We start from the raw sequence: 27621 nt of genomic DNA, 5'->3' as shown, positions 1-27621 counted from the left end.
TGATCCCCTGCCTCAGTCTCCCCAGTGCTGGGATTGCAGGTTTGTGACAACATACTCAGCATTAGAAAGGGGAATTTTTAAAAATATTTACAGTGTGTGTGTGTGTGTGTGTGTGCATGTGCCTGTGTGTGAGTTCTGATTTTTCTCTCTGTACAGACATATACATGCCATGACTTGCATGAAGTAAGAGGGCTGTGCCAGCAAGTCACTATGAGTGGAACTTCAAAGTTTGATTCTATCTTCATTCCAGTTCCAATCTGTTTCCTAGTCCACCATGATGTGAGAAGCCTCTGCCACAAGCTTCTCTGCCAACATTATCACCAATCCACCCTGATAGACTGAGACCCCTTAAAACCATATGCCAAAATAAATCTTTTATCCATAAGTTGTTTCCGTTTACCAGTATTTAGCCACAACTAAGCAACACTCACGGATGCAGAGCCTTTACAAGAGAGACCACAAGCAGCTTGCTGAGGCCTCCTGTCATGAAGGGATGAAGCTAGAACGTAGCCTCCATGAAGAAAGATTCTTACCAGACCTTAATCTTGAATGCCACAACTTCTAGAACAATGAGAAATAAAATCCTACTATTTATAATTATCCAGAGGTCTTTGTAATAGCAGCCCAATAGACTAAGATAGCAAAGGAAATTCCTGAGGCCAGTGTTATGGGCTTGTCCAATGTCCCTCAAAACCACAGCTAAAGGCCCAGAACCCCCATCACAATATAGCAGGGGCTTTTGGAAGGGATTATGGTTAGATTAGATCATTAAGATAGGGTTCTGAGTAGATTAGACTAGAGTTCAGACAAGGAAAGACATCCCCCTCTCTCCTTCTCCTACTTCCCTCCTCTCCTCCCCCATCCCTCCTTCCATCCCTCCTCCCTCTCCCTTCATCTCCCTGCCTGACCCATCTGCATCTCCAATCTTCTTCACCAGGTGAGCACACACGAGGAAAGCCCCCACTTGGGCTCAGAAAACCCCCTCCTCTCTCTCACACACATGCGCACTGTGTACAGAGGCATCAACTCTCCGCATTCAGCATTCTCAGCCTTCAGCTATGGCCGCACCAGAAACACTGCACTTCACCCACAGGCAGTTGGCGTCTCTCTTCCTACATGACTCACCTTATGAGTGATTTGAATCCCCAGGCTGTGCTTAGCTTAGATGGCATCCTTAGGTCAACGGACTTTCTCCGGTACTCCTGCCTGTAGCAACCCGTCCAGCTCAGTACCAGAGCCCTTGTCTATCAAAACCTTGTCTGTCATGTTGGTCTATTCAGGCCCTGAATCAACTCCAACCCCGAAAATAGTAATCTAAACTGCACTTTGTCAAGCATGGTGGTACATATCTGTAAATCTCAGGGCTCAGGAGGCTGGCCCTGAAGGGTCACCACAGTTCAAGGCCAGTTTGAGCTACATAGTGAGTTCAAAGCCAATTGCAGACAAATATAATTGTAAGAAGCTATCTCAGAAAAAAAAGAAAAGAAAAAAAGAAATTTTTGTCTAAATTTTTTCTACTACCACCATATAAATGTCACATCAATTCTGCTGTACAGGAAGTACAGGCAAGCCCAGCTTACTACTCTTCAAAGCAGGCAACTGTCAAAAGCTTGCCCATCCTGTTTTATGAATGTATTTGGGCTAAACCATGCCTGCTAAAAGTATATGTGTTGCTGTCCTGTCTCCATTACGTCAATGTGAACCGTAGTCAGAGCCTTATGGATATAATGGAGCTAAAAGGAGCTCATTAAAACCACCCTAGGCTGGCATGACTGGAGTCGCCATGAGGAAATAACCCTGGGCACAGACACAGAGAAAAGACGACATGAAGACACAAGGAGAAGGCGGCCATTTGTGAGCCAAGGAGAGAGGCTGGAACAGACCTTACAAAAAGCTTCCGTTCCGGTCACCCAATCCGTACTGCTTTGTTACAGCTGCTGAAGGAACTAATGCAATCTGCAGCTGTACACCCCAAACCTGCTTACACTCATTTTGCACCCTGATTCTGTCACCCCTCTCATGGATTCCCTTAAACCACACCCCATTCTCAGATCATGGGTGAAGACTCAGCTATGCCCTACTTTCTGTTTATGACAGTCTTCCGAGCGTTTTCTCAGCCTTTGCATCCTTCCCCTTTTGGTCTAATTTCTAATTGAGGGGCTGTTCACACGCTAGCCCAACTGACTCCACACAGACACTAAGCTGTGGTGTCAGGCCAGGATCTCATAGTGTTGGTACCTGCTCAACCAAACACCCACTTCACAGGACGGGAGTCTGGTATAGGACCTGAACTCAGGCCTGTGGTTCTCCAAAGATTTAATCACTGAGGTGACGATCCCAGAGGGCAGCAGCCCGGTTACAAGCCAAATCGCCTCTCCTTTCCAAATTAGACCCCATCTCTCCGCTCATTTTGGAAACCTTCCAGTGGGTTTCCATAGGCTGTGAAAGAGCGCCCAAAGCAATTCTCAGGGATCTCCATTTGCTTGCTAACTACTGTCTGCTTTCCCATCTCAGGTTTATTGATCTTCAGTGGACATCACAGACTCAAGCTATACTAATTAATTCTGTGCAGCCACAACCAGACACATGATGGAGGAAATAAAGAGAGGAAAGGCTTCATTGGCTCATGACTTTAGATGGTCACATCCCAGCAAGGAAAGTGTGGCAGAACCGGTCAGTCAATGGAGGTGGGAACCCGGGGAGGAGGCTGTTCACATCTCCTCTGACCAGGAAACAAAGCAGCAGGACAGGAACCAAGGGCAGTAACTTTCAGAGGTCCATCTCTAGAGCTCTTCGCCCACCACTCAGGCCTTACCTCCTAAAGGCTCCCTGAATAACACCACCCATGGGGAAACCATGGAGGAGCCTGCAGAGAATACTTTAAATTCAAGCAACACCCCTAGGCACTCTGAAAGGGTTTTGTCTTAGTTAGAGACATCATGACCATAGCAACTCTTAGAAGAGGGCTCACTTACAGTTTCAGGGTGCAGTCCATTATCATTGTGGCAGGGAGCATGATAGCATGCATGCAAATGTGGTGTTGAAGGAGTAGCTAGCATTCTAAAATTTGCAGGCAACAGGAAGTCAACTGAGACACTGGGCTACCTATCCTGAGTATAGGAGACCTCAAAACCTGCCCCACAGTGACACATTTCCCACTCCAACAAAGCCACACCTCCTAACCGCACCACTCCCTATGAGATTATAAGGGCCAATTACATTCAAACTACCATGTTTCATTCCCAAACACACCCTGTCCTTTATGCCCAGACTTTGAGTCTCTGGTCTAGGTGTGAAACTTTCCAGCACTGAGACAGGATTGACTCCCTGACTTTCCTTCCTCAGGCTTCTCGCTTTCTGTGCTTGGGCAGGTTCCCAGGGCAGACCTTGCTCTGGGAGGTCACAGCATGCGCTGCATCTTAGACCCCACACAGGGGTGGGGAGCCCTTCCCGAACAGAGAGGGACACTCATTCAGTAGCAGGTCACTGACCCTGCCACTCTGTGACTCTGTCGTAGTCTCATAAGATCCCTAGAGATTAAGTAATTGATATGCTCTAACCGCCGATCCTGCGGAGTGAACCTGCAATCACCTCCCTAAAGCGAGAGGAATGTTTTTCCCCCAAATGGAATTAGGTCCCACCTGCCCAGCTACTCTCCGGCAGTCCGGGCTCTAAGATAACAGCCCAGCATAAATATCTGCCGAAGGGATGAATGAAGTCATTAATAACCTTTGACTGTGTGCTGGAGTCTGTGCTCTGCTGGGAAGAACATTTCCAGAAGAAAAAGGGAAATCACCTCTTTGAGTCTGGGTGGAATTGTTTGGTCACAAATCATTCTTTCCTTAGGGGACTGGCTTTTAATGAAAATCACAGCGAATGAGGTAGACAGGCTTGTTCCTTGGCCTGTCTAAAAGGACAGAGCGGTCACACACAAAGCTGGTACGCCATGAAGCAATGGGTTCTCGGAGAAACACAATCACCCGGCTTGTGCTTCTTTTGCAGCAAGAGAGGGCTACCGGAAGTGGACGCCAGAAACACAGCCCTGACCTTTAAGGACTTGCAAAGCTTTTCTGAAATATCCAGAAGTCAAGCAAGGTAGCTCTGGCTTCCCAGGTTCATCAAGAAACCAGTGCTGAGCCCCCAAATGCAATCTGGTGAAGGTTGTGCCCGGCTGCATGCAGGAGATGCAGATAGCCCTCTGAAATGCCCCTCTCCCTGTGGGCTGTTCTGTATTCTCAGTTGCTGTTCCCCATTTGACTCATTAAGTCTGACTTCACAGTCGGAAAGGATTCAAAGATTCCCTAAGCTGATCAGCCAGCCCCAGGATGACATATGGCACCTAGATCAAGAGTCCTCACCCCACATCTCCCCCAGGACTCCTGTTCCTGCAATTCTAAGTCATTTGTGACCACCAAACACCTCCCACCTCAAGAGCCCATAGATGCCTCGGGCAATCACCCCAACAAGTCTCATGGATCATACAATGTAGGGTTGTTTCTCCAACCAGAAACTTAAGAACTGGAGCACGGCCTCTGACATTAGAACATTGCTTAACAGTGTGGCCAGGGCCAGGTGATCAGGACTTGTCTGTGTCCTTGTTTTCATTGCTGTGAAATGGGAATTTCACTAGTCCCACATAATCTCATTGCTGGAAAGATTGAATGATGTCATGTATACAAAGCCTCAGAAACCTGGCAAAGAGTAAGAGCTCAGTAAGTACTAACCGTGTCTAAGTTCACTGAGCTTGATACATAGCCCTGGGCATCTCAGGATCGCACCTCTGAAGCTGAGTCTCCATCTAATGAACAGCAACTTAGTCCTGACACAAATGGCCTAGAATTGTGGGAGGAAATGTAAGAAACTGGAATGGGGGATGTTCTGGATAGATTATGTAAACTTGACACAAACTACAGTCAGTCATCTGAGATGAGGGACCCTCCATGGAGAAGACACCTCCATAAGACAGGGCTGTAGACAAGCCTGTGGGGCATCTTCTTAATTAGTGGTTAATGGAGGAGAGCCAAGCCCATTGTGGCTGAGGCCATCCCTGAGCTGGTGGTCCTGGGTTCTATAAGGAAGCAGGCTGAGCAAGCCATGGAGAGCAAGCCATTAAGCAGCACCCCTCCAAGACCTCTGCATCAGCTCCTGCCTCCGGGATCCTGCCCTGTTTGAGTTCCTGTCCTGGCTTCCTTCAGTGAGGGACTGCAATGTGGAAGTGTGAGCCAAAGAAACCCCGTCCTCCTCCTCTTGCTTTTTGACCACGATGTTTCATCACAGCAACAGAAACCCTAAGACAGGGGAAAATGTATCTATTGCCTCTGTCCCACTTCAGGATGCCTGTGTATAGTACTTGTGGATACACTGACTTTCATTTAGACCTCTTTAAAAATACTTAAGTCTTCTGCATAGCTCAACATCACAATATTTGTTTATATGTAGTAGTTGTTGTTTAAACCCAGCCGCACAGGCACGTAAAATAACATGATGCTTGTATGCTCACAGGTATCCTTATGTAGATGTGGTTATATTTTTTTGTAAAGGTTCATGTGCACACTGAATATAATCGCATGATTGACAATATTTAGTGACTTTACAGTGGAAGTATCAGCAGAAGCTGGTTTTATAATAGTCACATCTTCCCAAATAGGTCCCTTAAATTCATCTACACTCAATCCCAGCTCTGCCCTTGAGCCTCAAGCAAGGGCTGATCTGCTTCTTATTTTGAATGGTACTCCATGTGAGGATCCTTTCCCTTAGCACGAGGTGTCTAAAGTCTATCTGTCTGGACCATTGCAGAGTGACTCAGTTTCCTGTTCCTCCTCACTACTGCTAAAATGCCATGATGTGCCACATTTTGGTTATCTATTCACCAATGTGCACTGCTTCCATTATTTGATTGTTATAAATATTTCTCTGTGTGCTCACAGTAAGTCTTTCAAGCATTGGCATGTGGTTTTTACGTATCTTCTACAGACATCTGAGAGTGAATCTCATGACAGGTTTAACATTTTGAAGATACTTCCAACCTTAGCCAAATTCGCTGCACGGGGGCCTGCCTGATGTCTGATTTCAGGTGAGCAACCACTAAGCCTCATGCTCAACCCATGTCTGTCATGCCTGCAATGTAAGCCAAATAAACCCTTTCCTCCCCTAACTCCTCAGTGAGTTGATGCAGGTGGATTGGCATGGGAAACAGAGATGTACCCATGTGCTGGCTCATTCTCCCAAGGGCAAGAGTCCATTGGCATTCAAAGGGAGCAGAAATACAATGGCTGCTTCCTTCAAAGTGTAAAGGATACAGGTATAGATAGACATCTTCATCCATGTAACATGGACTTAATCCTACCCAGAACTGAGTCAATGCTCTTAAATGGGGTTCTAGCTGTGGTTCCAGTACACTGTGGGCATTTGAAGAGGGGATTACTATAGAATCTGCAGAAAACGCCCATGGTTTTCAAATAATAAGACATAAGAATACATTCCACATAAGAGTATTGATTTTTAGTCACTTTCGTAATAATTCCTCAAATATAAAACCTTGCCTCAAGGTCTCAGGGCCCCCATGGACTCCTGAAGACGACATGAAGCTACTGGGCCAAGACTAATCTCATTGTGGATCCAGAACTGGACTGTCATCCTCCCTCCACCTCCAGGCCTGCCCTTTCTGCTCGAGATATGATGTGTTCCTTTCTGTGATCCTACCAAATCGCTTCCTTCCTGAGGTCCAGGCCCAGCATCTCAGCTAGGGAAGGAATTGCCCGGCCTCATAGTGTGATGCTAAATACCATTCTTGAAACTAGTACCTCACTGGAGCTTTGATTTGCATTCCCCTTGTGACTAGTGATATTAAACATTTTTACATCAACATATTAGACTGTGTGTATATGTGTGTGTTCTTTGGTAAAATATTATTCAAACTTTCTGTCCTGTTTTTCAATGTTGGGGCTAAAACCCAGGGCTTCATAAGTGTTAGGATGATGATTTTTTTTTTTTTAGAACTCAATAGCTCAAGTTGACCCTGTCTTCATGTCTCCATCTCCCTAATGGTGGGATTTATAGGTGTGTGCCACATCTGCCCATTTTTAAACTGAGTTGTTATGCTCATGTAATTGAATTTTAAGAGCTTTTTATATATTTTGGATACATGTCAGTTAACAAATAAACAACTTACAAGGATTTTCTACCAATCTATGGCTTTTTTTGTTGCTATATGTTGAGTCATGGAGCATTTAATTTTGGTGAACTGAAAACCATCAACCTTTCTATACTTTTAGTGTTGTGTCTAAAAGTTCTAGCCAATCCAGTATCATTTTATTTTGCCTAAGTCTATGTTGTATGTACTTCTTTAAACCTTGTGTGTGTATGCGTGTCCGTGCGTGTGACTGCAGACACATATGCCACAGCATTCATGTGTAGCAATCAGAGGACAGCCTTGGGTATCAGTCCTTGCCTTCCATCTCCTCTTTGTTGTTTGATGCTGTGCATGCCAGGCTGGCTGGCCCAGGGGGTCCAAGACTTCTGTCTGCCTTCCTGTCTCAGCACAGGAGGGCTGGACTACCAAGCATCCATCTTTATGTGGGTTCTGGGTATCTGAGCTGAGGCCCTCCCGCACAACAGAAAATGCTCTACCTACTGAGCCGCTTCTCAACTTGAAATATTTTTATATATATAATATGAAGTAAAAGACAAAAATCATTGCTTTGGTTTGGATGTTTCCCCAAAATTCATGTGTTGGAAACACGATCCTCAAAATCCTCAATGCAAAGGTGTTGGGATGATACCCAGCTGGGGCAGAGTCCTCGTGGAGAGGTCACTGTCAGTGTCAAGGGAGTAGGTAAGTCATAATGAGAGGGGAAGTGACAAAAGCAGCCCCCGCCTCCCACTCATCCTCCCCACACATCCCACTCATTCCCCCCCATCTCCCTGCTCCACACCCACACTTGCCCTTTTCTCTCCACCATGAATAACACAGCAGGAAGTCCTTGGACTTCCCAGCCTGTGAGGTATCTGTTCTCTCTCTTTTTAAAAAAGGGGCCTAATTTCCTTATGACTTAAAATGGAAATGTATCAGACAACAATTAAGTTGGGTTAGTAGTTAATGGGTGATGCTAAATGCTGTTTTTCCCCCTTCTTATTTTATGCTTCTTTAATAAACAAACATGGGGAGGGGATGGGTGAAGCACTTTGGGAACTGGAATTGTAGTTGCACAACTTACAATGCGGCTATTTTTGAAATTCTGAAAGTCTTTAAGCGTTTTTAAGTCTTTTAAAAAACTTTTTATTTATTCTTTGTGGCTTTCACATCATGCCTCCCAATCCCATTCATCTCCTCTTGCTTTCGTATCTACCCTCTGCCCTTGCAATCTCCCCTGCGGAATAAAATAAAATAAAATTTAAGAGAACAGAAAAAGAAAAATCACACCGTGAAAGGTACAGTGTGACAGAGTGAGTCACACAGTCAACCCTTAGTCCTTACATCTTGCAAGTGCTCGCTGCAAGAGTCATTCATTGGTCTGGTTCAAAGCCTCTATTTATGCCCAGCCCCCACTAGGACTCCTCTTGGATATCCTGCTGTTTCCCTGTGTCACAGGATATACTGCGACTTTGGATTGACAAGAATGGCCGGCCCTTCATGTGCTCCAGCAGATCCTAGATGGGGTGGATTGGGAGAGGCCAACTCAGCCCTGGTTCTAGGCCTGCATGGTTACAAGTTTGGTCAGCCCGCCAGCTCTTCCTTGTTCTCACCATCAGGGTGAACTCTCCAGCATTGCCTCCAGGTAGTTCATCCTAAGCAAGGGGGGGGGGGGGTGCCTGGTTCCCCTGTTCCCATACCTTCCTGGCCTACTCACTCTATACCATGCCTATATCACCAGGGCCAGCTCTACTGTGTTGTCCTGGAGAGTGGGGAGGGGCAGGGACAGCTTTCCTGTTCTCATGACCTCAGGGCCAGCTCTCCCACCTGCCACAGGCGATGAAAGGTGGCGGCGGGGGGGGGGGGAGGGACAAGAGTCTGGGGACATGAGGGAAGAGCATCTCTCCCTCCCCCACATCACCTTATGGCAGATGAAGGTCAGGATCAAATCACCCACTTGCCAGAGGCGGCAAAGGACAAGAAAGGTAGGGTATCTTTCCCTCACCCATGCCGCCACATGAGGAGGCAGGACCAGCTCTCCAACTCTAATGCCCTCAGTGCCAGCTTAGCTGTGGGTAAAGTCAGCTCTATTATGCTGCCCAGACAAAATGTAGGACCCACTCTCCAGAGTGCTGCCACCAGTGAGGGGCAGGACCAGTTCTCCCTAGTGTTGCAGCCAGTGAAGAGTGGAGGCAACTCTGTGCAGCCCTATCCTCTCAGCCTTTGGGGGTAACAGGAGCCACGGACATCAACACAAACCGTGACTGTCACTGGGCCATAGACCTAGACATGGACCGAGGCAGCTACCCAGACCGCAAACATCACTATGGCCCCGGGTGGCAAGTAGGCCAATCTACCTCAGCCCACTCCTCACCTCTTTAGATCTGCCTGTCTTCACGGAACGTGAACCATTCTGTCTCTGTCTCTGTCTGTCTGTGATGTGGGAGTGATTTCTTATTAATAAAGAAACTGCCTAAGCCCCTTGATAGGCTAACCCTTAGGTGGGTGGAGTAAACAGAACAGAATGCTGGGAAAAAGAAGCTTAGTCTAGAGTCGCCATGATTCTCCCACTCCAGACAGATGCAGGTTAAGATCTTTCTTGGTAAGCCAGCTCGTGGTGCTACACAGATTATTAGAAATGGGTTAGATTGATATGTAAGAGCTAGCCAATAAGAAACTGAAACTAATGGGCCAGGCAGTGTTTAAAAGAATACAGTTTCTGTGTAATTATTTCGGGGCATAAGCTAGCCGTGCGGGCGGCAGGGTGCCGGGGACACAGCCTTGCCACTCCTATCACTACATGTCTGTCTGCCTCTCCCTCTCTCTTCCTCCTGTACTTCACCATGCATTTACTCACCATAATAATGTCTGACCGCCATGTTTTCTCCTCACCACCCAGGGCAGGCCACCCCAGTAGGCATGTCTGTCTCTTTCTCCCTCTCAGTCTTAATTGAGGTCTCTATTTTTTTTTAAAAAATGACCAAGTCCTTGCTATTCTGGTACAAAAGCAGGAAACCGATAGATGTTTGTATCATTGCGTGAAGTGATCCAAATGTTCCACAATTCGTTGTTAAAAAAGGACTGTCCTCTCTCCATCATCTGGAAATCTCACTTCCAAAGGTGTTAATTCATTTAATTAATTTCAGGTGAATGACTATGTCATACCCAATAAAACACATTTATAAATAAATAAATAAATCTTGCCTGAAAGTTCCACATTTCAGATGATCCCTGACCAGCAAAGTATTTTGATTTTAATTGTTTCCCTAGGAGAGGGTACATGGAAATTTTAATGTTTTATTGTCCCCAATAATTATTTCTGAACAGTGGATGTTCATATTACATTGGGGTCTTCAACAGTATTTATTTTATTTTCGGGGCTGAAGAGATGGCCCCCGGTGGTTAAGAGCATTGGCTGCTCTTCCAGAGGACTCAGGTTTAATTCCTGATGTAGGAGGGTCTTCTGTTTTGTGTTGATTTCATTGGTTAAATAAAGAAACTGCCTTGGCCTTTTGATAGGACAGAAAATTAGATAGGCGGAGTAGACAGAACAGGATGCTGGGTAGATAGCAATGAGGCAGATGCCATGGCTCTTTAGCCTGAGACGGACGTAGGCTAGAATCTTGCCAGTAAGCCACAGTCATGTGGCGATACACAGATTTATTAGAAATGGGTTAATTAAGATGTGAGAGTTAGCCAAGAAGAAGCTGGAGATAATGGGCCAGACAGTGTTTTAAATGAATACAGTTTCTGTGTAATTATTTTGGGTAAAGCTAGCCGGGCGGCAGGACGCGGCCGGCTCGCCTCATCACTACAAATTCCCAGCACCCACATGGCAGTTTTCAACTGTCTGTAACTCCAGTTCTAGGGGATCTGACACTCTCACATAGACACACTTGCAGAAAAAAATAAAAAACAATGCACTTAAAATAAAAATTAGCAAAATATTTAAGAAATGGAGAAAGTCTTATACAATATTTAAAATATTATAAAATCAAGATTATTTTCAGGGTTCAACTTTTCATAAGAAAATAGTCTAAGGTTAAAACGTGTACGAGCAGTGAGCATGCAGTAATGATATACTATAAAATCGAAAAGTTTATGTGGATACTTTCTAGTTTAAAATATGTCATTTTGGTTAGAAATAGTATTATACCAGTAGCCCAGCATAAACCAGAGTAACACAGACATTTTTCTCATTTTTCTCTGAAGATGCATTCTTCATCATTATTTATCTAAAGTTACATTTCAACCAAAAGTTTCTAGTGATATGTGGCTTCTCAGAGAGTTCAAAACTCAACAGAAGCAAGTAAGGCTAACAGACTAATTGATTGCTAGTCTCTAAAGTTATTTTTTTTTAAGAGGAGATGGGAAAACCATGGAGGAAAGCTTTAGTTGGGTAGGAAGGGATCAAGTCAATATAGAAGGAGACAGAGAAAGGAGGGACAAGAAAAAACAAAGCTATTTGATAAAGTATCAAGGAATCATATTATTTTAGAGTTACCTAAAGTTATATACTGCAATCAAGTATTATACACTTTAAATGGAATTATGCCAATTGGGCTGACAATACTCTCTCAAGAGCCATAGACTATCTAACCAAGCCCCTAGATTTAAGCATGAGAAATCTCTGTTGTTGGTGAGGCTTCACCAAAAAACTCCTGAAGCAATGTACACTATTGTTGTTGCCTCTCCATGGTTGAAGGTAAGCCCCTCTTGCTGAAAACACTATAAACTTCAAAATCAGATTCTAAAGATCTGAGCTGGATATAACCCGAAAGCCTCCTTCCTTCCATTCAGTTTCCATAGTACAAGAAGGTGCTGTGCAAGATGCCAAGGGTGGTAAGAAACCAACGGCCCCATCCAGCTGTGATGCCTATGGACCACAGCAAGGACCAGCATGCCAAGGCTAGCCACGGTTAGAAAGGTCATGGGTCTCAGAGGGGAAACTTCTCACGACTCAAAAAAGTGTGGCTCTCACCCCACAGCACAGAAGCTTCTCTTCCCAGCAAACAGAGATGTTTACATTAAACCAAATCAGGTCGTAATGCAGAGATCATGGGAGCAAGGCACAGTTTCCAACAAATCAACTGCAGCACAACTCCTGCAGCAGCGGATCAGGGGACATTTCCAAAGAAGTCATAGAAAGATTGTAAGGACCAGAAGACAGAGAAATCAGCTGTGAGATCGAGCCTCCTAGGAATGGAAGGGAAGTTCCACTCATGACAGTTCAATAACATGACTCCTGAAACAAGACCTGAACTGTAGTTGGTTGTTTTTACTCTTTTACTTTTTGGCTCTTTCGGGGGGAGGGGGATCCACCACCTAGCTCCCAAATAAATACACATGGAGACTTATTATTTCTTATGAATGCTCTGTCTTAGCTTGGCTTGTTTCTAGCCAGCTTTTCTTGACTAATTATCCTGTCTATTTTCTGCCTCTGGGGTTTTACCTTTTTCTATTTCTGTATATCTTTTCTTTACTTCTTACTCTGTAGCTTGCTATGAAGCTGGGTAGCCGGGTGGCTGGGTGGCAGGCCCCTGGTGTCCTCCTTCTCTTGCTTCTCTATCTTCTCCCAGATTTCTCCTATTTATTCTCTCCGCCTGGCATCTCCACCTTTCTCCTGCCTTGCTATTGGCCGTTCACCTCTTTATTAGACCAATCAGGTGTTTTTGACGGGCTAAGAAACACAGCTTCACAGAGTTAAACAAACACAGCACAAAAGAATACAACACATCTTTGCATCATTCGACAAATGTTCCATGCCATAAACAAATAGGACACATCTTAAAATAATATCCTACAACACCGAACAATGACAACAGAAAACATGCGAACTCAAAGGGAGAAAATTCCATGAGCTCCCACTCCAAGTCAAAACTACAAGCAACTAATGAGTGCCGAGAGGGACAATTAATCTCTCCCAGGGATAAGCACCCTAATTAGATATCCAATACAGGGTGGTCAGCCCTGAAATTAGATACATATCAGCACTAAACAGACTTAGCAGTTTGTATATACACACACACGTATAATATATATGAGGACATCAATTTGAGACTGTGGTGAAATGGAACAGAAAGGGCAAAGTGACGTATAAATTCTGAGAGAGAGAGAGAGAGAGAGAGAGAGAGAGAGAGAGAGATATTCCCCATAAGAAATTATTGTAGAGATGAGTTGTTTTCTTGAGTGTGTGGGCATGTGTGGGTACAGGTGTGCGTGTATTTATACATGTGTGTGCATGTGTGTAAAGGTTTAAAGTAGACTTTAGTACCTTTCTCCTTCCTTCTTCACTTTGTTTATAGAGATGTGGTCTCTAGCTGAATCTGAAAGTCGCTGACTTCAGGTTCTAACTAGTCTAGCTAGCCTGCTTGCCCCAAGGACCCTCTGTTTCTGCCCCCTGAATAATGGATTACAGGCAGCTGCCACCTTTGCCTGGAGTTTACCTAGCTTCTGGGGCTCTCCAGTCCTCATGCTCACGTGGCAGTGTTTTACCCACAGGACCGTCTCCCCAGTCCCCTAGGTATGAGTCTGAACTTCCAGGGATTGATTCAGCCTCTCCAGCAACTATGCAGTTATTATATTCACATGCAAACTAGAAACCTGGTTTTCTTGTCAACCATATTTTGCCATGTAATGCTTATCACATCTCTGTCTTGCATCATTGAATGATAAAGATTTAAGTCCATTATGAAGATGAATCAACAGGACAAATTCCAGCATGCTGCTGTTGTAGATCAGAGAAGAGATACAGTGATGAGAGAGGTGGACTTGGTAAAGGACTACACAGTATCACTGTCTGCCGCATGAAGAGCATTCCTCAAACATGAGCAGTAGAGTACTTTGGCATCCCCCAAAGAATCATGAGTATTGAGTGAATTCTCAAGTCAAAAACACAAAAATATGTCCATAAGATTAATGTGCAAATAGTAAGACTATGTTTATAAATAGGAACATATTTCATTCTCTCAACATAAAAAAGCACAAAAGGCAGTATCAGGGTGGCAGAGACTGCTTGGTCAGTAAAGCCCTTGTTGCACGACTTGTGGATCTGAGTCTCTGGCAGCTATGCATAAAAGCCAGGCACAGCAGCTTATGTGTTTAATCACAGTGCTTAGCTGGAAATGGGAGGGGATCTCTGGCTTCTGGCCATTCAGACGAGTCAAATCAGTGAGCTCCCGGTTCAGCGAGACACCCTATCTCATAAACTAAGGTAGAAAGCAGTTGAAGAAGATGTCTGATGTTAATTTCTGGCCTCCATGTGCAGTTCATGCCTGTATGCCTTCACACATCTGTATGCACACACACATACAAATGTACATTAAAAAAGATACCGTAACAGCAAGTTTGGTAATTATGTATTGTATTCCAAAAAATGTATAATCTCAATATAGATAGATAGATTATATATACATATATATTTATGATATATATGTATATATAATCTCAAAAAGGAATATACAAAATCCTACATCTTCCACAAGCTATCATGGGAAGGAGTCACCTGTGCCCCAACTAAGGGTCCAGAAACCAGTGAAAGACTTCAATCATTTGCAAAATTAATGATCTGACCTCAATTTCATGGAATTTTATAGCTTAAAAAATTATATGTTAAAGAATTATGGTGTACTTTACAATAACAACTAACTAGCAAGGTAAGATAACACAATTACCTTACAACCACTGCAGAGGAAGAGGTTGTGCCCTACAAAATTATCTTCAGAAATAATTATAGTCATGGATATGAATGTTCCCAAGAATTACTGACAGAATATCTGGAGCCTGTATAAATCATTCACGGTGTTTGGTGAAAAACATTTTGTTTTTTTAAGAAATGTAAAAGTACAGCAAAGGCAGACTTAAGTGTCTTGGCAGGCCAACATCCTAAGAGTGTACCAATTAGCACACTTCAGAACAGCCATCTCGGTTGTTTGAATCAAAACTATCCCCAAAGGCTTCTATATCTAGGACCTGATTGTCAGCCCATGGACTTTTGAGACATGACTGGATCATGAGGGGATTAAGGCATCATAAAATGGACAGGTAGAAGGTGGACCCTGCTGGAGGAAGCAGATCACTAAGGGGCAAACCTTTGAAACATCCATATTTTCCCAAGATTTTCCTCTGTGACTCTGTTCTTTGTGGCTGCCATGAGCTGAACAGCTACGCCTCACCAGATCTCCACCATGCTTCTATGTCAGGCCTGGAAGAGTAGAGCCAAGCTGACTGTGTACTGAACCCTCCGAATCGTGAGCTGAGAAGTCGTTCCTCTTTTATGTTGTTTTTCTCAGCCATTTTGCCAACAACAGAAGGCTAACTCACCATCATAAGGACAGATGAGACCATAAAACAAGACATCAAGAAGAGTCCTTCTCTGCCCTTTTTCCCGCAAACCTCAGGGACTCTGGCAGGGGGTTCTCTTTCTGCTTCAAATGAGGTACCTAAATACCACAAATGAGGTACCTATGCCCACAGTACCTAAAAATCGACAAAGCACAATCATTGCACCTAATACACATTTCTTTCCTTTCTTTTCTTCGCATTCTTTGTCAGTGCCCAGGCCTCTGTTCATTACCTCTGCTGTCAGCCAATAATCTCCCTCAACCTCCTATCCATCCAAGAAAGCTCTTTCATGACTCACAGGTAACTAGGGATTTTAGTCTTTCAAACTCATCCCAATCCCTGTTAGTTCGAGGAAGTGACTATTAATGGGCTAGTGAACTAAGGAACACAACCACAGAACACAGAGTCAGTTTGGATTAATAACAGGGAAGTTTAATAGCCGCGGCTCTGCCACTCATGTGAACGGAACTGTCTGATGACAAACTGTTTTCCAGTCGTGGGAAAGCATCGTAGTGCCTGTGTTGAAAGCAGCACAGTCAGTCAGTGCAGTCGGCCCCGCCTATCTGTGGGTTCCTAGGAGTCCCACCAACCACAAAGAGAAACTATCTGTGGGAGAGCTGGGATGGGGGCTCACTTGGGGATGAGTAAAAACACTTGCTACACTGAGTAAGAACCTGAGTCTGAGTCTCTAGAGTTCCCACAAAATCCAGATACATAGCATGCACATCTGCAATCCCAGAACTCCTTTGGGGAGATGAGAGCTAGGGACAGAATTCCCCTGCAGCTTACAGGCCAGCCTCACATGTATAGTAGAAAAACAGCAAGAATGACACTCTCAAATAAGGTGAAAAGTGGAGAGTTACACTCAAGACTGTCTTCTGCCTTCCATGTGTATAATGCATCAAGTGTACTTACACACATACACACACACACACACACACACACACCATGGAAGGGTGAGGAGGGATGTGCCTATATTAAATGTGAGGGATTTTTCTTGTCAATATTCTGTAGGCAACTCAGTGTAACAACTGCACACAGCATCTACATTGCATTGCACACTCTCGAGTCATGCTGGGGTGGTTTAGCTATGCAGAAGCCGGGCATACACTGTGCACAAACATTACATTCTGTATAAGCAACTTGAGCATCTGGATGATGATATTTACTGGGTTTCTAGGAACGCATTTCCCTTGGACACCAAGGGACAATTATAACGAAGTTTCCATAAAGTTCGTACTTTTGACTCCAACAGCCTCTATGGACAGATGGTCACAGAGATCCCATTTCTTCATGAACTCTCGCTCTACATCCACCCACCTGACAAAGGAGAAAACAGCAGAACATTCCTCCCTAAAGCTCCTCTGGCACTCCTGCCATGGGTGAACAAACCCAGAGAGAGAAGCCAGGAGGGAGGGCAGCCCAAGCTCTATAGCCTGTCTGGGCCAGCTTCCTGGGACACATGATCAGAAGCTTTTGCAAAACAGGACAGCTTATATAGAGACACAGAGGTCTAAGGACGGACATGAAAGAAGATGTCTGACTCGAGGACACAGTGAAAGCCACATCCAAACTGGAATAAGCAGGAGATACTTATGGGAGGAAGGTAAAATTGAGTGGAGAACAAGAAGACAAGGAGGCACAATGCAAGACCCCAAGCCTTCTTTTAAAGGATTTCAGAAGCCAGACACAAGGAAACTTTAAAACATGCTGAATTTTAAAAAAATAGAGCACATTTGTATCTTTGCTTCTCATAGCAAAGAAGCAAAGACACAGAAGTGAGGAAGCTTTGCTGTTCTTGGAAGTGAAATTGAGCAGCTTTCATCTGTCTGTGAGGTAGGGCAGGGTGATGCTTAGTACAGGCTCCTGCCTCCACCTTCTAGTTCACGCTTGTCTTGAGTGTTCTACAGCCTGCAGTTATGATGCCAGTTTGAACATATACAATAAAATGTCAAAGCAAACATTATTACAATTTTCAGGATACAACAATAGAGGGTAGATTTTTTTTTCTCTTCCCCCAAACCGTTTCCGTTCTCAAGAAGATGCACAAGTCTACCCAAAATGACAACCCCAATGATGGGTGCCAACTCTCAGCTGCTTCGGAGATGCATTTCCTTCGGGGAGAACACACGCTAGTCTATTCATGAGCTGTGGGGATGAGGCACACGAGGGAAGTGCCAGCGGGAGGCAGAAATTTCACCTGTGAAACAGAGCGAGTCCAGAGGAAAATGCTAGAGAGGCTGAGATACATTCCCACCCACTGTCGGCCTTGCTTTCCTGCCCAAACCAGAAAGTCGGGTCACTTCTCCCACGCAAGGAGGGATATGCTTCCTGCAGCAGGAAAAGTGCTGTTTGAGGGCTAACCAGAGTAGATGGTCACTCCTTGCTCTCTTTCTATATCCCCTTGAGAGCATGCCACAATTATAACATATTATGTTATATATTAATTATATTACTGTTATAATGTTGTTATTATATATTACATTATTTATACAACAATAAAGTCAGGGAAGGAATTAGAGAGGAAAACCGCCAGTTATTATACCTGGCATGTGAGGGTGCTGTCAGATACACACAGAACTGGATGAGTTGAGTCCAATCAGGATTTAAGTGATATTTATCCTGCACCATTCCTGGCAGAAGCAGGCATCTGGGATCATGCAGGAATACATGCATGTGACAGGTCTTAGAGCCAAAACATGACTATAAAATGCAGTGTTGGGCTCTAGAATTTACAAGCGCATAATTAGCAAATTATTTCATTGTATTTTTCAAATTCACACTTTTAAAATTTAAAATTCTATTGGAAAGGTTTGTGGCTCAAACTTGCATTGGTATATGCTATAAGAAGAGGGCTCTTGATTAAGAGCAAGAGGCCCTAATCTCTCTGGCCTGGTGACAGAATGACAGGGAAAGGCTTCCTCCTTTGGGGACACATAAACTAAAAACAAACAATTAAAAGTTACTGCAAAATCCTAAAACTACATTGTAGGGACAGACCGTTGCAACTACAAACAAACTATTAAAAAATACCACAAAATCCTAAAACTACATTGTAGGGACCGGCAGATGATTTTAAACTGCTGGGAAAGTCAAACTTTTGAAAACTATTTCCTGTGAGAAACAGAAGGAACATTTAGAAAGCCGGTGTTTCACGTTCTCAATAAATCCAAGTACACACAAAAGTAAGGGCTATGCGGGGGAGCTCAGCCTGTAAACTCTTGTGAGAGCCTGGTCTTCAGCACACACTGGGCTGGGTACAGCAGTGTGTGCCTGAAATGACAGTGGGAAAGCAGAGGCGGGAAGACTCTACGCTCACTGGGCAGCTAGCCTAGCTGAATCAGTGAACTCCAGCTTCAGCCAGAGACCCTGCCTCAAAAAACTCAGATGGGGAGTGACTGAGGGAGACATCACACACCAAAATCTGGATCCCACACACACCTGCACACACATATGCAAACACAAACACAAATGAACACACACACACACACAAATAATATTTTAAGAAAAAAGAAGACAAGCTTTCTGTGACAAAAATGGTGGTTATGATACAACCCAAAGGAAAAAGTAATAAAGAACAAAAAATGTAATCCATTTACTCATTTAGATGGGACAAAAGTGAGAGTTGATGCTATGGATTAATAATTCAGTAGCACTGAGAACACGTATGAGACCCATCCCTGGAGGCACGGCAAAGGGCAAAGAAAGCAGAAATGGGAAGGAGAAGTCAAGGGACCTACATGGAGCAGAAACCAATGGCAGATATAGGAGGCCGAAAATGATGAGCTGCACCACACCGCACCGCACCGCACTGCACCGCACTGCACCACACTGCACCATACCACACCACACTGCACCACACTGCACCGCACCGCACCGCACTGTACCGCATCGCACTGCACCGCACCGCACTGCACCACATGCCACACTGCACCGCACTGTACCGCACCGCACCGCACCACACTGCACCGCACTGCACCACACAGCACCATACCACACCCACTGCACCACACTGCACCGCACTGCACCGCACCGCACCGCACTGCACCACACTGCACCGCACAACTCAAGCACACAGGGGAATGCCTGAAGCAATCACACACAGAATTGCAAGGGTTTTCCCCCCTAATTTTAAATTAGTTAACCCTGACGCCTAAGGAGACAGACAACACCAATCTAAAGAAAAGACTACAGTGTAAACATATCACTGTGAAAGATTTGGGGTTTTGGTTTTTTGTTTGTTTGCTTGCTTGCTTTGTTTTGTTGTGCCTTTGGTGTTTGAACCAGTCTCTTGTAGCCCAGGCTGAACTTTAACAGGATCCTCCTGTCTCCCTTCCCAAGTGCTGGATTACAGGTGTGATGCCACATCTGGCTTGTGAGTTTGGGTTTTGTCTGTTTGCTCATGTGCCTGTATGGTGGGTGTGTTTCTGTGTGAGTAGGGGACCGGAGTGTGTACATGCAAGCGAAGGCCTGAAATTGAAATCCAGAACCTTCCTCAAGAACTCTACTCCTCATTCATTAAAGAAGGGCTTCTCAATTGAGACCAAAGCTCACCAATTCAGCTAGACTGTCCAGTCAGCTTGACCTGGGAATTCCCTGGCTCTTCCTTCTGAGAACTGCAGTCGGGGCAGCCAGCCACATGCCCATCTGGAGGCCCGGACTCTGACCCTCGTGCTTGCACAACAGGCAGCCTGTAGGGTTTCTTGTCAGGGTCGTCCAGCTCTCTCAGAGCTATAAAAGTCAGAAAATATTAAACAATGTCTACAAACCTTTAGAAAAGGTTCTTTTTTTAAAAAAAAAAGTTTTAAAAGAAAAATTGGTGAGAGCGCTTGCCGAGCATCCGCACAGCCTTAAATTCCAAAACAATAACCAACTATAAGTGGGGGGAACGGGGGGAAAAAGAAATGCAGTGAAATTGCTATCCGGGAACTGAGTACTGGGTTTCGGGGAGATTGATGGGTACACCCTGTGACTAAAGGTGTTGGAAGGTTTAGCCAGTTGACCAAGAAAGAAATAAAAACAAAGAGGAAAAAGGGAAAGCATTATTTAAAATAACATAATTCAGGCATTTACAAGGCAATCTAAATGAGGCTTCTAGATTTTTAAACAATAAGCGGATTTAAATTAGAAAATAATTTTCAAAGAAGAAAGCATTTATGTAAATAATAGCAGCACTAAAAATCCCATGTCTTATGTTGCATTCTAAAATAAACTCTAATAGATCAGTTTAAGTATGCTCAAATGAAGCCATTTAAAACTAGAGCTACATACTTTAGTGTCGAAGAGAAGGTAAAGATGAGGGACACAGCAACAGGAAGAATGAAAACATTTACAGAATGAAGTAACAGCAATCACAATTACATCTTAATAAAAGCTAGGAGTCACATTATCCATCGAACATAAATCTTATTGTGCGATATACATCAACTTCTCACAAATAAGAAAGAAAAACAGAATAACAATGGAAATAGAGTTGATGTTAAATGGTCAATTTAGAAAAGAAAAAATATAAATGTTAGAAATCTAGCACAATGAGGAAACAAATACAGATTAAAGCATCAATTTTGCCTCTTAAGGATGAAGTTTTAAAAATGAGGGAAAGGTCCAAACTACTTCAAAGTTAGGGTCAGCTGTCCCTCTTGCACAGTGCTAAAATTAGGAGTGCCATTACGAAAGATTGGCGGGTAAATCACGGCAGCGTTTCAGATGCTCTGCACTGAGGCACCTCTGCTTCTAGGATGTTAGCCAAATAATCAGAGGCCTAAACACACTCAAGGTACATGCCAAAATCAAAGATGATAAATAACCCACATGGCAAAAGGACAAAACAAGTACATTAAAGAAACATCTCTACATTTACTACTGGGCCTTAAAGAGTAGGAAAAAAGAGGAACATGGGATGTACTCACTCATATTTGGTTTCTAGCCATAAATAAAGGACATTGAGCCTATAATTCGGGTTCTTAGAGAAGCTAAATAAGAAAGAGAACCCAAAGAAAAACATATAGGCATCCTCCTGAATATTAACCTTTATCAGGTGATGAAAGGAGACAGAGACAGAGACCCACATTGGAGCACTGGACTGAAATCTCAAGGTCCAAATCAGGAGCATAAGGAGAGAGAGCACGAGCAAGGAACTCAGGACCTCGAGGGGTGCACCCACACACTGAGACAATGGGGATGTTCTATCGGGAACTCACCAAGGCCAGCTGGCTTGGGTCTGAAAAAGCTTGGGTTAAAACTGGTCTCTCTGAACATAGCTGACAATGAGGACTACTGAGACCTCAAGAACAATGGCAATGGGTTTTTGATCCTACTGCACCTATTGGTTTTGTGGGAGCCTAGGCAGTTTGGATGCTCACCTTACTAGACCTGGATGGAGGAGGGTGGTCCTTGGACTTCCCACAGGGTAGAGAACCCTGATTGCTCTTTGGGCTGAGGAGGGAGGGGGACTTGATTGGGGGAGAGGAAGGGGGAGGGAAAGGGGAGGCAGCGGTGGGGAAGAGACAGAAATCTTTAATAAATAAAAAAATAAGCAATAAAATAGACAAGAGAAATTTCAGAAAAATTTTAAATTAATACTGCAATGAACTAGGAGATAACAGAAATGTTTTAAATGTTATTGCAAACGAATGCTCTTATCCTCAACTGAGAATCTATTTAAGATTTGCTTGACTAGTTTTAATTATGTGGTGTGGGGCCCAGGGATCTGTACATGGGTCTGTGCTTGCAAGTGCTGGAGCTCACAGAAGCACCAGATCTCCCAGAAGCTGAAGTTAGAGGTGTCTGTGGGACACCCAAAATGGGTGCTGAGAACCCAACTTGGTCCTCTGCAAAAGCAGTACATGCTCTTAACCACTGAGCCACCTTTCAAGTCCCTAGAACATATGCATTTATAATATGCACAATATATAATAAATGTAATTATTATATATTTAAAGTCTGAATACTATTAATTAAAACTCAATAAGTCTTTGGCTAGAATATAGCTCAGTGGTTCAACCTAACATGCACGAAGCTATGAAATTAATTCATAATATTATAAGTAAAAATATTTTTTGAAGTAAGCCTAAAGCTGCATTCAAAGGAAAATTCATAGTAGTAAATATTTTGTTTGTAAGGGGAAAGGGAAAAGCACATAACAACTCAAGCCTGTACTTCAAGAAAGTGGAAAAGAGGGATAACAATTTCAAACATAAAGAAAATAGAGCACAAAGATGTTCAAGTAGAAACAAGTCTAGAAGCTCGTTGTTTGACCCCAAAAGCCAAGGACAGACCTTCACAAAGTTTATATGAGAAGAAAGAATTCATTGTTATATTTTGAAATTTTTTAGTATATTTTCTCTTCTGTCTTTAAAGCCTAGCTTTCTTCACGTCAATTGGAAATATCCTGTGGAGACAAGAAGAACCTGAGGAGTTTTTACTGAAGGGAGCCAGACAACAGATCTTGCCGCAGTTTCCAGAGAATTGTCCAGGTGGCGCTCATTCACCTCATGGAAAGACATTTCCCAGCCCCTCCCTCTACTTCCCATAACTTACCATTAAAGCTTATGCTTTATCAAGGCTGAATTTGCATTGGGGCAAAAAGGGCAGGCATGGGTTCTGGACTAATGAGAGAAAGGTTGGACTACGGTTACGACAATACCAGGGTAAGTTCAAGGTAACAATGACAGAAGAGGGTTGCCACCTTCCCCAGTTTTGGCTATGGTGCTAGCTCGCTGGAACTGAGTGACAGAAGCCAAGGTTCCAATGACAGACTAAAATACAGCTGAAAGAAAATCTTCAACAGATGCTGGAGAGACAGCATCAGGAGGCTCTCCGGATGCTGAGCCTCCAGCAAGGGGAATGCCAAAAGAGAAAGAAGGGGCCACAAGCTATTATTATATAACTGTCACTGACAGCAAGAAGGACACCAAGTAGTAGAAAAGGGACTGGGTGATGGATCATCAAACAGAAAAAGGGCATTACTTTGGAAGTAGAGGAGTTAAGGCGTATCATGCTCCTGAACTCCAGCCTCTATGGCCCCTGCCCTGTCTCTAGATATCATCTTATAGTGACCAGCAATGGTAAAAATCACTGCGACAGGGTCTAGCAAGCGCGAGCATGGCAAACACAGCTCTGCAAGGCCTTGCCCTTCCCCTCTTTCCTCTTGTTCAAAACCATTAGGTTACATTTTTACAGCTAGTCACAAAGGTCAACTCCCTCATGTGGCTACTTACTTCTCCTGAGGCTGACTACCAAGGTCCAGTTATCAAAATACTGAAGTCCAGCAATCAAAAGCCCCCATTTGGATGCCCTAATTAACCTATCCCATCCAAATTAAATACCTCATCCTAGCATGGGGTTTTCGTTTTCAACTTTATAAACCACCATTTTCCTAAGGGCCATAACTGTCTCCTCTCTATCCAGAGGCAGCGTTTTGTACCAGAGGGACAAATAGCCCTTCCCCTTCTTCTCCCTCTTCCTGTATCTCCTGTCTTTGACTCTTGTTCCCTGCCCTTTGTCTCTGTGGGGTAAATACATCTCCTTTGTGTTAAGAACGTAGTCTTGAGGTGCCTTGTGTCAATATTGGTCCTTTCATGCCGAGGATGTATTTCAAGAGAGAACAGACAACATAACAATGAGATACTTAAATTGTAATAAGCACGCATGTGCGTGCGCGCATGCACACACACACACACACACACACACACACACACACACACCACTTTGCCCAGCCTAGCACCTCTAGAAAACACACACAGCAGTGAGTTTGAGGATGGGCTTTTTTCTCTATGTGGCCTGGGTTTGACTGCACAACTCTATGACATCAGGAAATTAATCTGTATGTTTCAATTTCTTAATCTATAAAAGGAGGATCACCATTTCTTTTAGCATTTTGAAGGCATAGATGAGTTAATGAATATAAAATGCTTAGGTCAGTGTCTGCTGTACAAGATGCATTCATGGCATATTGGCTAGTCTTATTATTGCTAACATCAGTAATAAGGAAGAACCGACCAGCCACCGAGAAATGAAGAAATAGCAATTTCTCTATATAGCCAAGCAGTAGTGAATTGAAAGTTGCTTCCCCGCTCCATGAATAATAAAAATCATGAATGAGAAAGATATAAAATAGATCAAAGGACAAAGAGGCATTTTACAAACACAGCAGTCTGGCTTAAATGAAAGAATCTTAATAAAATGGACCACATTCAATAAAAATATGAATTACCTATATTAGTTCAAGAAGTATGCCAAATAGAAGAGAAGGATGCCAAAGAAATAAAAATCCATCCGTGGCCTCAGGAAAAACCAGGGCCCGGACAACTGCAGGAGCACATACATGCTTTTGAACTTTTCAAAGGGAAGACCCGGCACAAGCAGTAGCTGAATGACTTGCAGACTGAAGGCCTGCCCCACCTCAGTTCATAGGGAAAGTTTCACCTTCTACGTGAATAAAGTTGACCAAAATCGAGCTCCATAGCAGTGTTTTTCTCAAGTTTCATTACTCCAGGATTTCTGTGCCCCTAACAGACTATGGATTCAAGTCAAGTGTCTACGGCAGGCTGTAATAGTTCCTCCTCACCAGAGAGTTTCTTTTAGGTACTTCCAGATCTATTTGAGGATCAGGCCCAGAGCCTTGAGGGAAGGCATGCCCACTCAAGCAATCAGAAGATTAAGGGACCCAAAAGCCAAGAATACACAAGAGGACGAGGAGGAAAAGCGACAGAAAGAGAAAAGGGGAAGGTATACAAAATTGCCACCGTAATAGCAAAGCAGAGCAGGGCACAGCCCGTTCTGCTCGTGGACGCAGAATTTGATTCAGACTTTCTAGGAAGCAACTGGAAAGAAACGTGATGTGGACCGACAAATGCACGTTCACTCTGCCCCAGTGATCTACCTTTATGTCTGTCCTCAGGAAACGAGTCTGAAGTGAAGATTAAGATTTACATACAAGGATGGATTGAATAGACTGTCTCCTAGCAAACAAAACAACGTGAAACTAGGGAAGCCTTTAGGTGAGTAAAGACGAAAGTTTTTAAGTCGACTACAGAGTATTAATCCGGTGAATAGTAATAAGCAGCATTGGGTGGGGGGTGGCTGGGGCAGCAAAATCGTGTCTGGGTCTATGATCCTTTGAGGCAAAGAACGAGGCACAAATTGCAAAGCACTATCTCACACGTACTTTTTATATGTAGGAAGTAGACACCATAGGAGCAAAGAATAAACCACTTCCAACCTGAAAATATCTGAAATATTCATTTCTTTTATATATTTCCCCTATGCCTTTCTGCATGAAGTTGTACTATTTCTATAGCCATAAAAATTAAGTATCCAATAATTACTGTACATAAAATATATTTATACAATAAGGAAAAAAATTAAGTCCTCATTTGCCCTGGACAAACACATTCACAACACACAGGTAAACTGCATTTCTCCAAGCCTGAACCTCAACATAGATGCATTTTAAAGCTCAGAAAACATCACACCAACCAAACCTCTCAGTGAAGACAGGCAAGTGATTTCTCTGGGGTTTCCCACACACCATTATCTGCGGAATTCAGCACCCAGCTTTTAAAGTATGGCTGTTTTTTAGTGTCTTGGTTGAAAGAATCCTGACACGGAGGGATGGGTTTTCAAAGATTGACGTGCATGGAGTTCTCTCTCTCTCTCTCTCTCTCTCTCTCTCTCTCTCTCTCTCTCTCTCACACACACACACACACACACACACACACACACACACCTCAGGAGTGTGGTCCCAGGCAGACCACTCAAGCGAATCCCACTGATGTAGCCCTGCCCAGTCCTTGCTCCCCCCGCCCCTAAGCCCCTAAGAGCCCTGATACCTGTTCCTGGTGTGAGGTACTGAGGTGACCGGGCTCCTGAGCGTCCTCAGCGTTACCGAGGTGCCTGGGGTGGTCTCTCTGCTTTTCTCCACCGACAGCCTGCACAGTCAGTGAGAAAACTAAGTTATTACACCGCCTTGGGAGCCACTGACTGGCAGGTTGGACATTGTGCTCCAAACATAACCATGGCTCAAAGCACCCGAACTCCTGGGATGGATCCCCAATCTTGGAGTTAGGAAGGAAAAAAAAAACCTTAAGACAAGAAAACAGGGAGCAAAATGGGGGAGTCCTACAGCCTGGCGGGAAACCTCGACGACGGCAGGTTCCGCTCCACAGTTCCCTCGCCCACAGAGACGCTGTCTGAAGCCCTCCCAACCCGGACGAATCCCTTTCCACTTCACATCATGACATCCAGCTAACTGTCTTTTTTCAGGCCCCCGAACCCTACCCCACCCTCAAGGAGCCTTTTGGCCAAAAGTCTGCGAGCGAGCAGCCAGTCACACAAATCTGAGCCAGGGCTCCCCGGGAAGCAGAGCCCAGCGCGGCGCGGCGTGGGTGTGCGGGACCTTGCAGGTGGGGAGAGCTGATGCCGGGGAATTACCTGGAGCGGGCGGGCGTGTCCGGCGGGCGCCAGAGCGGACGCAGCAGGAGCAACAGCATCAGACTGGCTACCAAGGCGAGCAGCGTGCAGCCTGGTCTCATCTTGAGCCACTGGCGCCCTCGCAGCCAAAGCTGCTTGGGCGAAGCGCAGCGCGGGCGGCATCGACTCGCCGCTCCGGCCGCTGCGGCCGCCGCCGCCGCCACCGCGGCCGCTGCCACGCACACCCCCAGCGTTCAAAGGCGGTGGCGCGGGCCCGTACTCTCGGGGACTGCCCCGAGCCCAGCCTGCAACAGGGTTGCCGAGCACTGAGCCGAGGAAGCAGCGCCCCGGCTCGTTCACTTCTTCCAAGCCAGCCACTGGCCGCCGAAGCTCGCGATCGGCTAAGCCGATGACGATCCTCCGAGCTCGCCGCCTGTCCTCCCGGAGGCGCTCCCAGGCGCTGCGGGCTCTGGTCGCTGCAGCCGCTGCTGCTTCTGCCTCCTGCCGCCGCCGCCACCACCACCGCCGCGCGGGGTCACCTGAAGGTTGGGGCACGAGCTCTCAACTCTGCGCTGATTGGGCTCCAACTTTTCGGCGCTCTCACCTTCGCCTGAGTGCGCCCATAGCTCTTCGGAAGCCCAACGCGACCTGCCCAATTACACCGAGACTCTGCTGCGTTGCTGGGGCCCCCCAGTTAGGACCTAGAGGGCTGAAGAAAAGAGTAGAAAAAACCT

At 44.7% G+C, this 27621-nt stretch overlaps 1 protein-coding gene across 1 annotated transcript in view; it reads right to left on the bottom strand.

The window, feature by feature from the left end:
* The window catches only part of St8sia6 (ST8 alpha-N-acetyl-neuraminide alpha-2,8-sialyltransferase 6), a 146103-nt gene extending 118980 nt beyond the window's left edge, over positions 1-27123 (bottom strand). The window contains exons 1-2 of the mRNA XM_050144720.1: positions 26909-27123; positions 26308-26406 (exon numbers count right to left, since the gene is read on the bottom strand). Of these exons, the coding sequence (XP_050000677.1) occupies positions 26308-26406; positions 26909-27009 (200 nt within the window). The 5' untranslated portion in view covers positions 27010-27123. The remainder of the gene's footprint in view (positions 1-26307; positions 26407-26908) is intronic.
* Between the last annotated feature and the right edge of the window lie 498 nt (positions 27124-27621).

The sequence above is a fragment of the Alexandromys fortis genome, unplaced genomic scaffold, assembly GCF_014885135.2.
Source record: "Alexandromys fortis isolate MF-2015 unplaced genomic scaffold, M_Fortis_MF-2015_v1.1 scaffold_52, whole genome shotgun sequence".
NCBI classification, from domain to species: Eukaryota; Metazoa; Chordata; class Mammalia; order Rodentia; family Cricetidae; genus Alexandromys; species Alexandromys fortis.
Note: the sequence above shows the minus strand (reverse complement) of the source record. Positions and strands in the feature narration are given on the sequence as shown.